Raw genomic sequence first — 14,751 nt, forward strand, 5'->3', positions numbered from 1 at the left:
GGCAGACAGCACGAAGGTCTACAATGTTTTGTAATGACTGGAGTACATCCTTGAGGGAATTAAATCTCATACAGTAAGTCTACTAGGAAGCATGGAAACCTCACCTGTGCCTCTTGGTGTTTGTCTTTAAAGCCATTTGTGTTTGGAAGTGGGGGGGGGAGACCTAAACTTGTTCTTGTTAGTGCTTTGGCAATGCCTTTACCTGCATGAAATCCAGATTCCCAAGGGGACAGAGAAGAGTGGCAGGGGTATGGAAATATTATCAGGTACAGTTGAAGCATATAAGAGTTAAAGCGGATGTGCCATGGGAAAAAAATATTAAAAGCCAGCAGCTACAAATACTGCAGCTGCTGACTTTTAATATTAGGACACTTACCTGTCCTGGAGTCCAGCGTCGATCGCAGCAGAGGACGAGCGATCGCTCGTCTCTCTGCTGCTTCCCCCGCCATCCACGCTAAGGGAACCAGGAAGTGAAGCGCTGCGGCTTCACTGCCCGGTTCCCTACGGCGCATGCGCGAGTCGCGCCACGCCCGCCGATTGGCTCCCGCTGTGTGCTGGGAGCCGAGTGTTCCCAGCACACAACGGGGGGGGCGACGGGATGTGACGGAATGCCCGTCTTTTGCCCGTGAATGCCGGGCCGGAAGTGGGTGCAAATACCTGTCTTTAGACAGGTATCTGCACCCCCCTCCCCCTGAAAGGTGTCAAATGTGACACCGGAGGGGGGGAGGGTTCCGATCAGCGGGACTCCACTTTAGGGTGGAGAACCGCTTTAATAACTAGTGCATATACCCCAATTACAAGTTGTGCTCTGATAAAGTTTGGTACACACAAGAAGTTTTTTTTTGTTCAACCTAGCAGGCTAAATGAAAAACACCTGACAGATCACTGTACTAAAACAAGCAATATTAATGTGTCGATCTCCCCTGCTGTGCTATTGTGTTCTGACAGGGAGGCAGCCCCACTTCCCCTCCCACATGCCAGACAGAGGGCACGGGGAGCCGAAAGTTGGCTGGTTCCTGCTGAACTGACCTTTTTCATCCAATTTTCGGCCCATGTGTAGAACATTACCAAATACAGTTTAGTAATTAAAGCGGATGTGCGGGCAAAAAAAAAATATTAAAAGCCAGCAGCTACAAATACTGCAGCTGCTGACTTTAAATTTTTTTAATATTAGGACACTTACCTAATATTACATAAACTTACATAATATTAGGACACTTACCTGTCCTGGAGTCCAGCGCCGTCCGCAGCAGAGGAGGAGCGATCGCTCGTCACTCTACTGCCCCCCCGCCATCCACTGTGAGGGAACCAGGAAGTGAAGCGCTCCGGCTTCACTGCCCGGTTCCTTACGGCACATGCGCAAGTCGCGCTGCGCCCGCCGATTGGCTCCCGCTGTGTGCTGGGAGCCGAGTGTTCCCAGCACACAACGGGGGGGGGGGGGTGACGGGATGTGATGAAATGCCCGTCTTTTGCCGTGAAAGCTGGGCCGGAAGTGGGTGCAAATACCTGTCTTTAGACAGGTATCTGCAACCCCCTCCCCCCCGAAAGGTGTAAAATGTGACACCGGAGGGGGGGGAGGGTTCCGATCAGCGCGAGTTCCACTTTAGGGTGGAGCTCCGCTTTAATATGGTAATCTAAACAATTTTTATTAACCTAAAAAATGAAATTACCCTTTAATCCATATGCTGCAGTGGCTGGAAATGATCTGAGAGATGATGGGTATGCTGCCAAAATTACCCTGTAAATTGACAGATTTGTCCCGAAATGTATTTTACTTAACTTTTCTGCCTCGTACATGAATTTCCTTGCAAATTTTACCATACTGGAGCAAAGTGCTACCAAGGAGACAACTGCAAATTTTCCCATGAGCCTCTTAATGATGACACCAGAGAGTTACTGAACAAGGTGAGTAAGCACATTAAACCATTACTGAGAAGCTGCAAAACTCTCGAGCATTGTGTGCTACTATAGAGCATGCATGTCAAAGTGTTTTTTTTTTTGGGGGGGGGGGGGGGGGGGGGGGGATATGCAGCTCTGTCATGCTTCCTCTTTGTATACCTCTTGCTTTGCGACTTTGCATCTGTATACTCATAAAAACCCAACCTTGCCAAACATTAGCTTCCCCTATAATTGCTCAGCCGTGTCCGCTGACATGAGGATTCCACCCATTTACATAAATGGTGCCCACCCATACCAACAGCTTAAGAAAATTATCAAACAGGAGGTAATTAATTTCTGTTTTTCAAAAGTATTGAGCAACAACTCAAATTCAAGTGTGTAAAAAGCCAAAACTTTTTGTTAAATCGATAGTAAACTTCACTTTTGAACTTGTGCCGTTGCCTTGCAGGGGATTTTTTTTCCCACGGTCCACTACTGCTTTAACCACTTCCAGACCGCTGTACGCATATATGCGTCCACACGTTAAAGATGGATATCTCGGTAACGGCAGCAGCTGCTGCCACAACCGAGGTATCCATCTTTAGTGTGAGCGGTCCTGTAAAAGATAACGGTGGTCTCCGCGGCGGACTCGCCGCAAGATATGAGTCTGTCCCCCCCCTCCCGCGCCCTCTGCCGCTTACCGGAGCCGTCGGTAGCGGCGGAGGCGATCGTGTCCGCTCGGCTGCTGTGTGGGGATGCGAGTGAGGGAAAAATTGCCCCCACCCGTCCCCATAGCTCTGCTGGGCGGAAGTGACGTAAATAAACAAAAAAATTAAAAATATACAAAAAAAGCAACAATTTTGAAAAAAAATTCAATATTTTTTACTTGTTGCTATAATAAATAGCCCATTTTTTTTTTCTCAGTTTAGGTCGATACTTATTCTTCTACATATTTTTGGTAAAAAAAAAAAATCGCAATAATCGCTTACATAATATGGGACAGAATTATTATTATTATTTTTTTTATTTTTTTTTACTAGTAATGGCGGCGATCTGCGATTTTTTATTGGGACTGCGACATTATGGCGGACACTTTTGACACATTTTTGGCGCCATTCACATTTATACAGCGATCAGTGCTATAAATATGCACTAATTACTGTATAAATGTGACTGGCATTGAAGGGGTTAACACTAGGGGGTGAGGAAGGGGTTAAATGTGTACCTGTATTGTGTTCTAACTGTGGGGGGAGGGGGGGTGACTGGGGGAGGTGACCGATCTGTGTCCCTATGTACAAGGGACATAGATCGGTCTCCTCTCTCCCCTGACAGGACGTGGAGCTCTGTGTTTACACACAGAGCTCCACGTCCCTGCTCTGTCATTGCCGATCGCGGGTACCTGGCGGACATCGCGACCACCAGGCACGCGCATCGGGGGCGCGCCGCCCCCCAGTGGCCGGAGGAATCCAGGACGTCATATGACATCCTGTTGGATTTTCAGAGCCACTGTGAAGCCGTCATTTTACAATGGCCCGGGGCTCAAGTGGTTTAAGAAACATTTTTTTTTTTTTTTTGTCATTTGAAAAAATTACAGTTTCAATTTTTTTAAATTTTTTTTGCATTTTAGTCTAAATATGAGATCTGAGGTCTTTTTGACCCCAGATCTCATATTTAAGAGGACCTGTCATGCTTTTTTCTATTACAAGGGATGTTTACATTCCTTGTAATAGGAATAAAAGTGATCATTTATTTATTTTCCAGTGTAAAAAATAATAAAATAAATAAAAATAAGAAATAAGAAAAAAAAAAAAAAAATTTTTAAAGCGCCCCGTCGAGCTCGCGCGCAGAAGCGAACGCATATGTGAGTAGCGCCTGCATATGAAAACGGTGTTCAAACCACACAAGTGAGGTATCGCCGCGATCGTTGGAGCGAGAGCAATAATTATAGCCCTAGACCTCCTTTGTAACTCAAAAAATGCAACCTATCGAGATTTTTAAGGGTAGAAGTTTGACGCCATGCCACGAGCGGGCACAATTTGTAAGCGTGACATGTTGGGTATCATTTTACTCGGCGTAACATTATCCTTCACAATATATAAAAAAATTGGACCAAATTTATTGCTGTCTTATTTTTTAATTCAAAAAAGCGATTTTTTTCCAAAAAAAGTGCGCTTGTAGGACCGCTGCGCAAATATGGTGTGACAAAAAGTATTGCAATGATCGCCATTTTATTCTCTAGGGTGTTAGAAAAAAAAATATATATATATAATGTTTGTGGGTTTTAAGTAATTTTCTAGCAAAAAAAAACTTTTAGTCTTGTAAACACCAAATCTGAAAAACACCCACGGTACTGAAGTGGTTAACATAATTTTTGATAGAATGGGGAGTGCTTAAGACCTGTATTTTTTTTTCTTTTTCTTGCCATCTGTGTCCCTTGGAGAGATTGCTTTTCACTTCCTTTCCCAGATACTAATCAGGAAGTAAACCGAGATTTTTGAGGGTGCATATAACACAGACAGAAATAAAACCTAGTAGGTTCTAACCCTTCTACATTGTATACAAAAACAAGGTTTGCCTTTACATACACTTTAAGGAAACATTTCAAGTGAGTTGGTTTGTTCTTCCTATACACCAAAATGTTTCAATCACTGAAAATGTATCGGCCATGGTGTAGATGGAGTACAGGAATAAACATTTGATTTGTCATATCATTGTTTAATGTATATATCTGCATATTCACTTGCTAAAAGTGTCTTGCATGAAGCATAAATTAATCATGGCTGATATACAGGAGGAACTGCTGCTACAAACAGAAATAATAATTGAGGAAGAGTATAAAATAATGATGCAAGTAAAGCCTTGTACACAAGATCGCACTTCCATCAGACAAATCCGTGGATTTTTGTCTAAAGGGCGTTGTCCGTGAACTTGTTCTGCATACAGACGGCAGAACATTTTCAGCCAACATACACCAAACCATGTGGTTTTTCAGCTCTTTACTGCCACCCTTTGGGCAACTTCTGCTATTGTCTGATGTTTAGCATTGGTTCGGAGCATGCGTGTTTGTACTTTGGATTTTAGTCCCACGGATTTGTGTACACACGATTGGATTATCCGATGTAACACATTTATTGTCAGACAGTTGGTGAGCATGAACAGCCAACATTTGTTGCCGTTAATTCCACCAACAATTGTCTGATGGAGCATACACATGGTCGGATTATCCACCACAACACGTCCATGAGATAAATATTGTCGTAAAATCCGATCGTGTGTACGGGCCTTAAGAGTTATTCCAAGAAAAATAAACTAAATTTAATTGTTACCCAGATTACTGTACATCATTTTATTTAGAAACCGTTCAGATGTGTAGGGATATGTTTACTATATGGGGCCATCTAATGACATCTTTCCTAAAAATGTTTTGTGTTCTGGCTGTAGGTATTAAATGCAGAAGAAGAAAAACAGCTACAACTTGAGGAAGAGGAGGAGGAGGAAGAAGAAGAAGAAGAGATGCCACGACATGGGTTGGTATCATCAGCTTACCCTATGCTGTCTGTACATTGTCTACCTTGCTTTAAGCATGCCACATAGGCTCTGACCCCAGGGGTGACACCAGCTTTTATCAACTACTAGGCCGAGGAAGACCTTGTGCTTCTGGTATATATGCTGCCTTTAGTGCTAAGGACAGAGTGCCCTATAATATCACATCACACTGTAGATTTTTTTTTTTCATGTAGTAAAATTGTTAGTGTTGTTAAAGTGGAACTTTAATCATAAATGTAATTCCTGATAGGTCACTCCAAGCTGGCCCCTTTTGCAGGTATAGCGTTAAAAATAAGTGCCTATATTGTTTAAAAATCCAGTAAAATTATTTTCTCTGCACATGCTCAGTTGCTCTCCATTTTTTTTTCCCCAATAATTTTTTATTGAAGTTTTTATTTATAAAACAAAACAAACGGTGAAGAAATCATAAGGATAAAAGCATCCTAAAGAACAGTAAAAAGAACACCTTCATGATATTCACATGCAATTACATTATACATGTAGACTTCCAACCATTTAGTAGCTGTGTTTTCGGCAGAAAAGCGATTAGACAAAACATAAAGACAGTATGTGAAGTCTCGAATTAGCATTAGTCAGATAATATCTCTACCAATTTTATAAAATAACAAGATGTGGAAACATTGGTAATACGTCATACCGTATATACTCGAGTATAAGCAGAGGCACCTAAATTTACCACAAAAAACTGGGAAAATGTATTGACTCGAGTATAAGCCTAGGGTGTCCATCTGCATGCCTCACTGTGCCCATGCCTCACTGTGCCCATGACTAGACTTCTGTTTAACATGGGAGTCTATGGAAGGGTTGCCTGACTTTGAAAAATCAGTGCTCCCCGTATGTAGGTCCCCCAGACAACAAACTTTGCACACTTGTTGAGGAAGAGTGGGGCTATTTCTTTATCATACACCATGGGACACAGAGCCTTTATCTTTACATAATGGGTTAGGGTCACCAGCGGTGATTGGAAACTGGCACAACCAATTGAAGACAGTTCCCCTCCATATAACCCCTCTCATCAGGGAAGCACCTCAGTTTTCTTTATTGTACATCACGGGACACAGAGTCTAATAATTACTAAGTGGGTCATATGTTCCACCTTCAGGTGCTGGACACTGATGTAATCAATTAGAACAAGATGTTCCCTCCCTATATAACCCCTCCCATACTGGGAGCACCTCAGTTTTTTCGCCAGTGTCTAAGGTGTTGGTCACAAGTGAACATGTGCTCTGAGGAGCTCCACTGGAGGGATCCATGCTGGATTTAAAAATCCTCCATAGAATCCGCATCCGTCCAAAGTGCTTCATAGCCAAAGTGGGCGGTACCCGGGCCTCGGTATGAAGAACGAGGTTTGGCCTATAATGCCTCTCTTAGGAGGGCTGGACCCTGGGTTCCAGAACTTTGTGCCTTCCAAGGACCAAATGTTTTTCTGCTGCCAGGGTGCTGTATAGGTCCAGGGGAGTGGTGCTCCTGTTCACGGACCCCGGTCCCTGAAGGTCTATGACAATACCCACGTTGAAGGGTGAAGATTGGGCCTCTTGCTTTGCAACACCCTGCGGCGTGGAAAGGTAGGAGGAAGTACCTACGGAACTTGGGTCTCGCCTGTTTTTATGCTTCTATGCATGGGCAACTTAACCACTATGTCTTTTGAGACAGGATGGCTCTGGCACCCATATACCTCCCCTCGCTGGTCCTAGGCCTCTGTTGTTGCTGCTAAAAGGTTTTGTGTATGTCTTAAAACTTGGTGGTCTATAAATGCATGTGTGCCTGGGCAAAGAAATTACTATGTCTGTTGAGATAGGATGGCTGTAGTACCATAGTTCTCCCCTTGAGGGGGCTGGTACCCCTAAGTCCTATGCAAAATCCATGAGTAGCTGCATGTCTTATCTGTGTCCGCACTAAGGCAGTAAAAAGACATGCTGGATGTTTTGCTTACCATGCTTTCCAGGAATGATGGGGGGGGGGTCCTTCGTAGTCCGGGTCCACGGCGCTCCTTGGGGGATCTCTCTCTCCCCCCCACCTCCACCATTCCCATACGCGCGTGCGCGAGGGGGGGCGCACTTTGTAGGCGGGGCGGCGTTGTGGTTGCCGCTGGCGCACGTGCTCGCCGGTTCATGGTACAGACGCAAGGCGGTCCCAGACATCAGAGCTCTGTAAAGCCAGTGCAGTAGCTTGGGGCAAGTAAGCACCTGGTGTGGATTGGATACAGATTCATCTAAGACACCTACTCAGCATCTAGCTGTGCAGATTAGCAGGCATTATTTTGCTAGACTAAGTTCAGCTGTTGATGCACCAGGGTTAAGTTCCTCTGCTTTTGGCTTAGGACTTTTTTTGTCTCCCTGTAAAAGAGGGTTCACGGTAGGAATATAAGGGGTATCACCACCGAAATCTGGTGGCCCCCCTTTTTTCATGCTTGCATGATACTATCCTGTAGAGACTTAAGACAGCTCACAAAATGAGCTTTCAGCCCTGTCTGGCATTGCAGCCTCCCCCAACAATTGCAGTCATTCTGCATAGGTTTTGTTGCATTGCATTTATGGGTCTATAAGAGGTTAACTGCTATATTCACAGCTTCCTCACAAGCAGAAAACAGGGTGTGCCCCTTTCCCTGCTGTAAATCCTCAAACAAGGGGATTGAAACACCTGAGGATGAAGGTTCACTGTCAGAGGACAGGTAACAGGTGGCCTAACGAGGAGAAGCTATCAGAAGCACCACAAGCTCTTGTTGCAGCTGCAGTCTTTTCAGAGATTCAAGCTGCATATAACTTCCTTCAGCTTAGACGGCCAGAGCCTCTGTCTCCATAAGGTCCTCATCCTGGTGTTGGCTTCAGGCTAACCAAATGCACAACGGGGGGATGCACAGTTGCTGGTGTACAAGGCTAACGTCGCAGGTTTGCGGAGACGCACATCTGCAGAGCATAACTGCCTCTTTATCAGTCCGCATGTTTGCATGATATACATGAGTTTGGTGTGTTCAAAATGCATGTGGGTAAAAAGAGGTAACAGAGCATGTTTTATTATTACATAAAGATACATGTTGGTGTTTGTATGATTTTACATGGTCGCATAAGGATGTTTAATCACATCAAAGTGCCTAAAATCGCATAAGGATGCTTGAGTGCATGAGGATGCGGGATCACACATGGTTACCTGATAACCCAAGTCCTTGTTTATCCAAGGATATTTGGGCACAAAGAGAGGCTTGTTTCCACAGGAATGCCTAAAATCGCATAAGATGCTGGAGTGCATAAAGATGTGGGATCGCACATGGTTACCTGATAACCCGAGTCCTTGGTTACCCAAGGATATTTGGGTACCCAGGCATATTTGGTCACACAGAGAGGTTCTGTCCGCAGAAATGCCTAAAATTGCATAAAATGCTTGAATGCAAGGCTGGTTTTCACAGAGATGCTTAATTGCATAAAGATGCTGGATTGCACAGGAGTACTCGATCATACAAGAGTCCTTGGTCACACAAGGGTACTTGTCCGCACAGGGGTGCTTAAATTGCATAAGATGTTTGGTCGCATGAAAAATGCTGAATCGCATAAGGATGCATGTTTGCCTACATTTTGCGTGGTTGCCTAATGAGGCATGATAATTTAGGTTTCCTTAATTATACAGGATTCCCTGGGCTTGCATAGGAATACGTGTCTTCAGGGGTACATGTTGCACAATGCTGCATAACACGTTAAGACCACCTACTTGCTTGCAAGATGCTTGTTCATAGCTCACATGCTATATGTATGCGTGTATACAGCACGCCCCTTTTTATGTTTTTTTCCGAAAACATATTTGTATGAATTTAATGTTTCCATGAACACACGCTTCCATAGAGGCATATGGCTTTAAATCTTGCCACATGCACATATGGGGAGCTATTTGCATGTGTGTTTATTTACATGGGACTGCAGAGCTTGCTACATTTCGCAGGGGAACAGCACTGTCTCCAGTTGGTGGGCTTGCCCCTTGGGTTAGCCAACATGGGTTAATAGGGTGCTAGGGCCCACCTCTAGCAGGTCTAAGGCCCAGGGTATAGCACTAATGGCATACCGAAGGCAAGCTCCTGCTGACGGATCAGTCAGTAGCATGGCTGGGTCTAGGGGAGTCCAGCATGGGTAAGTATTTGGAACTCCTGGGTTAGGTTCCCAGTCTAGGGCACAGCCCAAGAGAGCGACTTTTGGCCTCAGACAAAGTCAGCGATATGAGATAGCTGGTCTATGTGTTTGTGGCAAGGAACAGTTCCTTACGTTTTACCTTTTGCTTAAGGTGCTAGTGAATTTGCCAGCTTCATTCAAAGACCGTTCCCTATGCTCAGTTTTATTCAAGGCTGATATAAACATTATGCTGTCGGCCTGGAACGAGTGGATCCTAACCTAGCATTATCCTAGGAGTCTGGTCCCAGGGATATGCTGGAAATGCAGTTGATGGTTCTTAACTAAATGATTGGCAGAAGGGAAGATCCCTCATACCCGTTACCTGGAAGGTGGTGGTGGCGAGGGCTGGCTTCTAGGGATAGAGTCCAGGCCTGAAAGTGACCACAGCACAGGGAAGGTGGTCAAGTTCCAAGTGAGCCTTATCCGTCGGCTTTCTAGGGCTACGGATGGAGCATCTGGCTTAAGGGCCTGCACATTTAGGTTTCAGAGTGTTCCGTCAGAATACAATCTGACAATGCCTCTCCAGTGGTTTACTTTGTTTACCAGGGAGGAGCTTGTGCCTTGCCTGTAGAGAATCGTCATTTCATGGAATACAAGATTGGCAGGCGATTTCGCTGGATCCATCTACAATTGTGTCCGGGATTGACCTCTACACCCCGTTTTTTCTTTATCGTACATCACGGGACACAGAGCGGCATATTCATTACTATATGGGTTATATGGAGTACCTTCAGGTGTTGACACTGGCAATCTCAAACAGGAAATGCCCCTCCCTATATAACCCCCTCCCATAGGAGGAGTACCTCAGTTTTTACGCCAGTGTCTTAGGTGTTGGTCATGGTTTAGCTTGCCTCCGCATCCTTGGGATTAGGTGAGCTACCGGTTCTGTCCAAAGGCCTCAGCGCTAAAGTGGTCAGTAACCGGACCCCAAACCCTTGGGGTATAGCCCATAATGCTTTTCTTTTTAGAGAGCTGGACCCTGGGCCCAGAACTTAGAAACCTTTGGGTGCCTAATGTTTCTGTTGCCAGAGTGCTATATGGGCCCAGGACAGTGGATCCTTCATAGGAACCCAGGGCCTGAAGGTCTAGACATCCCCACGGAGATGGGGGAAGATTGGGCCTCTTGCTTGGCAAAGTCCTGCGGCATGGAGCAGATAAGTGAGGGGAAAACTTGCGGAACTTGGTTCTTGGCAGGTTTTTTCTGGGGGGTCACAGGGGACATGCCTAAAGTTATGCGCTGCATCTGGCAAACTAGTCACCTATCTTAATGATAGGATGGCTCTATGTGTATTATTCCCCATAAGAAGTGACCTCCCTTGTAGTGTTGGAAAAGCATTGAGTGGGGCCTGTGTGATATAAAGGTATGTGTGTGTCAGAGAGCTGTGCTTACCTGCAAGCCTCCAGGCGATGCTCCATCAGTCTTCCTCCTCAGAGCCTGCAAGCAGGCAAAACGCTGACCTCCTCGTGGTTCCAGGCTGGAGCAGAGAGGCTCCCTTCCCCCCAACCCCCCCCCCCTATCGGAGGGCGCGCGCGCGCGTTCACGTGTTATAGGCGCAATTCGCGCCGTTTAGCTGAGGGGGGAAGGGCGGGTCAGTGGTTTAAGGAAGGGGCGGCCCTTCCTTTTTTTGTTCCAAACAGCTCATTCTATATATTGGAACTGGGGAGGAAAGACCAGAGCGGCAGCACGGGGCGCCGAGGACACACAGTGGCCAGAAAGGATATTGCAGTCTTCAGAAGACTGTTTTCAAGCCTAGAAATAGGCTGTTTCTTTTCCATCTCATAGTTTTTCTTTGCAATACTACTCAGGGGGACAGAGTGCTTTTTCTTTCCTGGATTTGAAACAAAAACGAAAAAAAAAAGATTAAAAAAAAAAAGTCATCTAGGGGAGAGGAAGCATTTTTTATCCCCCAAACAGGTGTTTGGGCAATTAACTTTTATAGTTCCAAATACCAATAGGTAGCAGGTGTACCTCGGTATTGTACCATGGCATCCGGGTCAGAGGGTACAAGAGGTGGGGATTCCCCCAGAGAGTCTGAGGTCTCGGACAAAGCTATGCCGCTGCTTTCCCCACAGGGAGCCTTGGGGCCATCGGGATCTGGGGCTGGAGCTGGCGCGGGTCAGTCCAACCCTAAGATGGTCACGGACGAGGTATTACTCACCTCTTTAAGAGAGATGGAGAAAAGAATGGGAAAAATGATAGCCACAGCTATGCGGGGCAGTAAACGGATTAGATCTCCGTCGCCCGAGCGCGGACCCTCAGAAGAGGAGGTCCTTTCCTCAGGGGAATTGGACGACCTCTTGGACAAGGACCAAGTAGGTTCAGGGATCGAAGATCCGGATACAGAGGAGTCTGGAGCAGTCTCCCAAGGGGAGAGCTGGTGGATTCAAGCCTTAACGGACTTGGTCCATAATGCATTCAACTTGCCAGTACCAGATCTCCAGGTATCTACGGTTTCAGCTTTGGGCTCACTGAGGGCGCCTCAAAGCAATGCAGTATTTCCGATCCACCCTCTACTAGAGGGAGTTTTGTTCCAAGATTGGAACAAGCCAGATAAAATCTTCTTACCACCTAAAAGATTCTCTGCCCTATATCCTATGGAAGATAAATTTTCCAAGAAATGGGCTACTCCTGCAGTGGACGCAGCCATCTCATGTATTAACAAATCATTAACATGCCCTGTAGAAAACATACAGGTATTCAAGGATCCAGTTGATAAACGCTTGGAAGCACTACTTAAGAACTCCTTCACTACTGCAGGGGCAGTAGTACAGCCAGCTGTGGCTGCGATTGGGGTTGCTCAAGCATTATCGGATCAAGTTAAGCAGATGCTTAAACTTATTCCTGCCCAGCAGGCAGAAGAATTTTCGGATGTCCCTAGGGCCATATGTTTTACAGTAGACGCAATTAAGGATTCTATCCAGCAAGCGTCACGTTTATCGTTATCCCTTATCCATATGAGAAGACTCTTATGGTTAAAAAGCTGGGAGGCCGAGCCCCCATGCAAGAAGCTCCTGGTAGGGTTCCCCTTCCATGGAGGACGACTCTTCGGAGAAGACCTAGATAAATACATTCAAACCATTTCAAATGGCAAAAGTACTCTCTTGCCAACTAAGAGGAAGTTTCAGGGGCCTGCGTTTAAACGACAGTACTCCCCTGGGCAGGGGCCCTCTAATGCCAAACAGTATCGACGGCCTCCTGCGAAAGCAAACTTCGGCTTCAACAGCAAATCACAAGGACAGGCTGCTAGAGGCAGAAAGCAGTGGGTTCGCAAACCAGCAAAACCAGCCCCCAAGCCGACCTTATGAAGGGGCGCCCCCACCCACGAAGGTGGGGTGAAGGCTGCGACTCTTTTCAGAGGTTTGGGAAGCCAGCATTCCCGACGAGTGGGTACGGTCTTCCGTGGCCACGGGCTACAAATTAGATTTCCTAAGGTTTCCTCCTCTTCATTTCCAGGAGTCGAGGATTCCAAACGATCCGGAGAAAGGAGCCGCATTAATGTCGGCATTAAATCATCTACTTTCCCAGGAAGTAATAGTAGAGGTACCAGTCCTGGAACAGGGGCTAGGTTTCTACTCCAACCTATTCATCATCCCGAAGTCCAATGGAGATGTCAGGCCAATTTTGGACCTAAAGAGGGTAAATACATACCTAAAGATCCGCTCATTTCGGATGGAATCCGTGCGGTCAGCAGCTACCACACTCCAAAAGGACGACTTTATGGCGTCCATACACATAAAGGATGCCTACCTTCATCTTCCAATTTATCAGCCACATCAAAAATATCTACGCTTCATGGTGGCTTCGCGTCACTTCCAATTCGTGGCGCTTCCCTTCGGGTTGGCTACGGCCCCCCGGGTGTTCACGAAGGTCCTAGCTCCAATCCTAGCCAAACTAAGGATCCAAGGGGTCACGATCCTAGCATACCTGGACGACCTCCTAGTCATAAGTATGAATAGAACATCTATTATGGTTTGGTCTCAAATAGTTGCCGACACCCCTGATGAACAGAAAAAAATGGAGGATCCCCCAGGGTGGGGCTTTTTAGGCAACAGTAGTACAAGTAGTCATGGTAGATACAAAATATATAATAGTTTAATAATAACAGGACGGTATCAAACAACGTTCAGTAAACGTATATAGTACAAAGGTTTAAAAACAACACATTAATGGGGTGTATTGGAAAAAAGGTGAAGAGTCCACAATATAAATACTGGGCCCAACGCGTTTCGGGTTTCCTTCTTCAGGGACCGAAGTATGTGTGGAGTCAGAAAGTGTAACAGACAACTTTTCTAGAAAACAAATAAATGACAATGTGTTGAAAATAATAACATACAGATGAAAAACATTAAACTGGTACAGATAAGAAAAAATCATACCACCCGAGAAGTTTCAACGGCTCAGCACACCCCTTAAAAGGACATCGCAATCGGGACGCATGGCAAGCCTCAGATGGTAAGGAGAGGAGTGAGGACTGGCATCTAATATCAATCACAGCGTAGCAAGACCTTTGGCCCGAAGTGTCACAGCGTAAAAGTTTATTGATTGTATATATATATATTTTTACCTGTCCAAAATATAAATAAGAGGACCTCTTATTTATATTTTGGACAGGTAAAAATATATATATATACAATCAATAAACTTTTACGCTGTGACACTTCGGGCCAAAGGTCTTGCTACGCTGTGATTGATATTAGATGCCAGTCCTCACTCCTCTCCTTACCATCTGAGGCTTGCCATGCGTCCCGATTGCGATGTCCTTTTAAGGGGTGTGCTGAGCCGTTGAAACTTCTCGGGTGGTATGATTTTTTCTTATCTGTACCAGTTTAATGTTTTTCATCTGTATGTTATTATTTTCAACACATTGTCATTTATTTGTTTTCTAGAAAAGTTGTCTGTTACACTTTCTGACTCCACACATACTTCGGTCCCTGAAGAAGGAAACCCGAAACGCGTTGGGCCCAGTATTTATATTGTGGACTCTTCACCTTTTTTCCAATACACCCCATTAATGTGTTGTTTTTAAACCTTTGTACTATATACGTTTACTGAACGTTGTTTGATACCGTCCTGTTATTATTAAACTATTATATATTTTGTATCTACCATGACTACTTGTACTACTGTTGCCTAAAAAGCCCCACCCTGGGG

At 45.3% G+C, this 14,751-nt stretch overlaps 1 protein-coding gene across 3 annotated transcripts in view; it reads left to right on the forward strand.

The window, feature by feature from the left end:
• ZC3H6 (zinc finger CCCH-type containing 6) overlaps positions 1–14,751 on the forward strand; it is a 100,721-nt gene that overhangs the window by 33,017 nt on the left and 52,953 nt on the right. For all 3 annotated transcript variants that reach the window (XM_040332628.1, XM_040332626.1, XM_040332627.1), the window contains exons 8-9: positions 1,796–1,905; positions 5,320–5,405. In XM_040332628.1, the coding sequence (XP_040188562.1) occupies positions 1,796–1,905; positions 5,320–5,405 (196 nt within the window). The remainder of the gene's footprint in view (positions 1–1,795; positions 1,906–5,319; positions 5,406–14,751) is intronic.

The sequence above is a fragment of the Rana temporaria genome, chromosome 13 (genome assembly GCF_905171775.1).
Source record: "Rana temporaria chromosome 13, aRanTem1.1, whole genome shotgun sequence".
Taxonomy (NCBI): domain Eukaryota; kingdom Metazoa; phylum Chordata; class Amphibia; order Anura; family Ranidae; genus Rana; species Rana temporaria.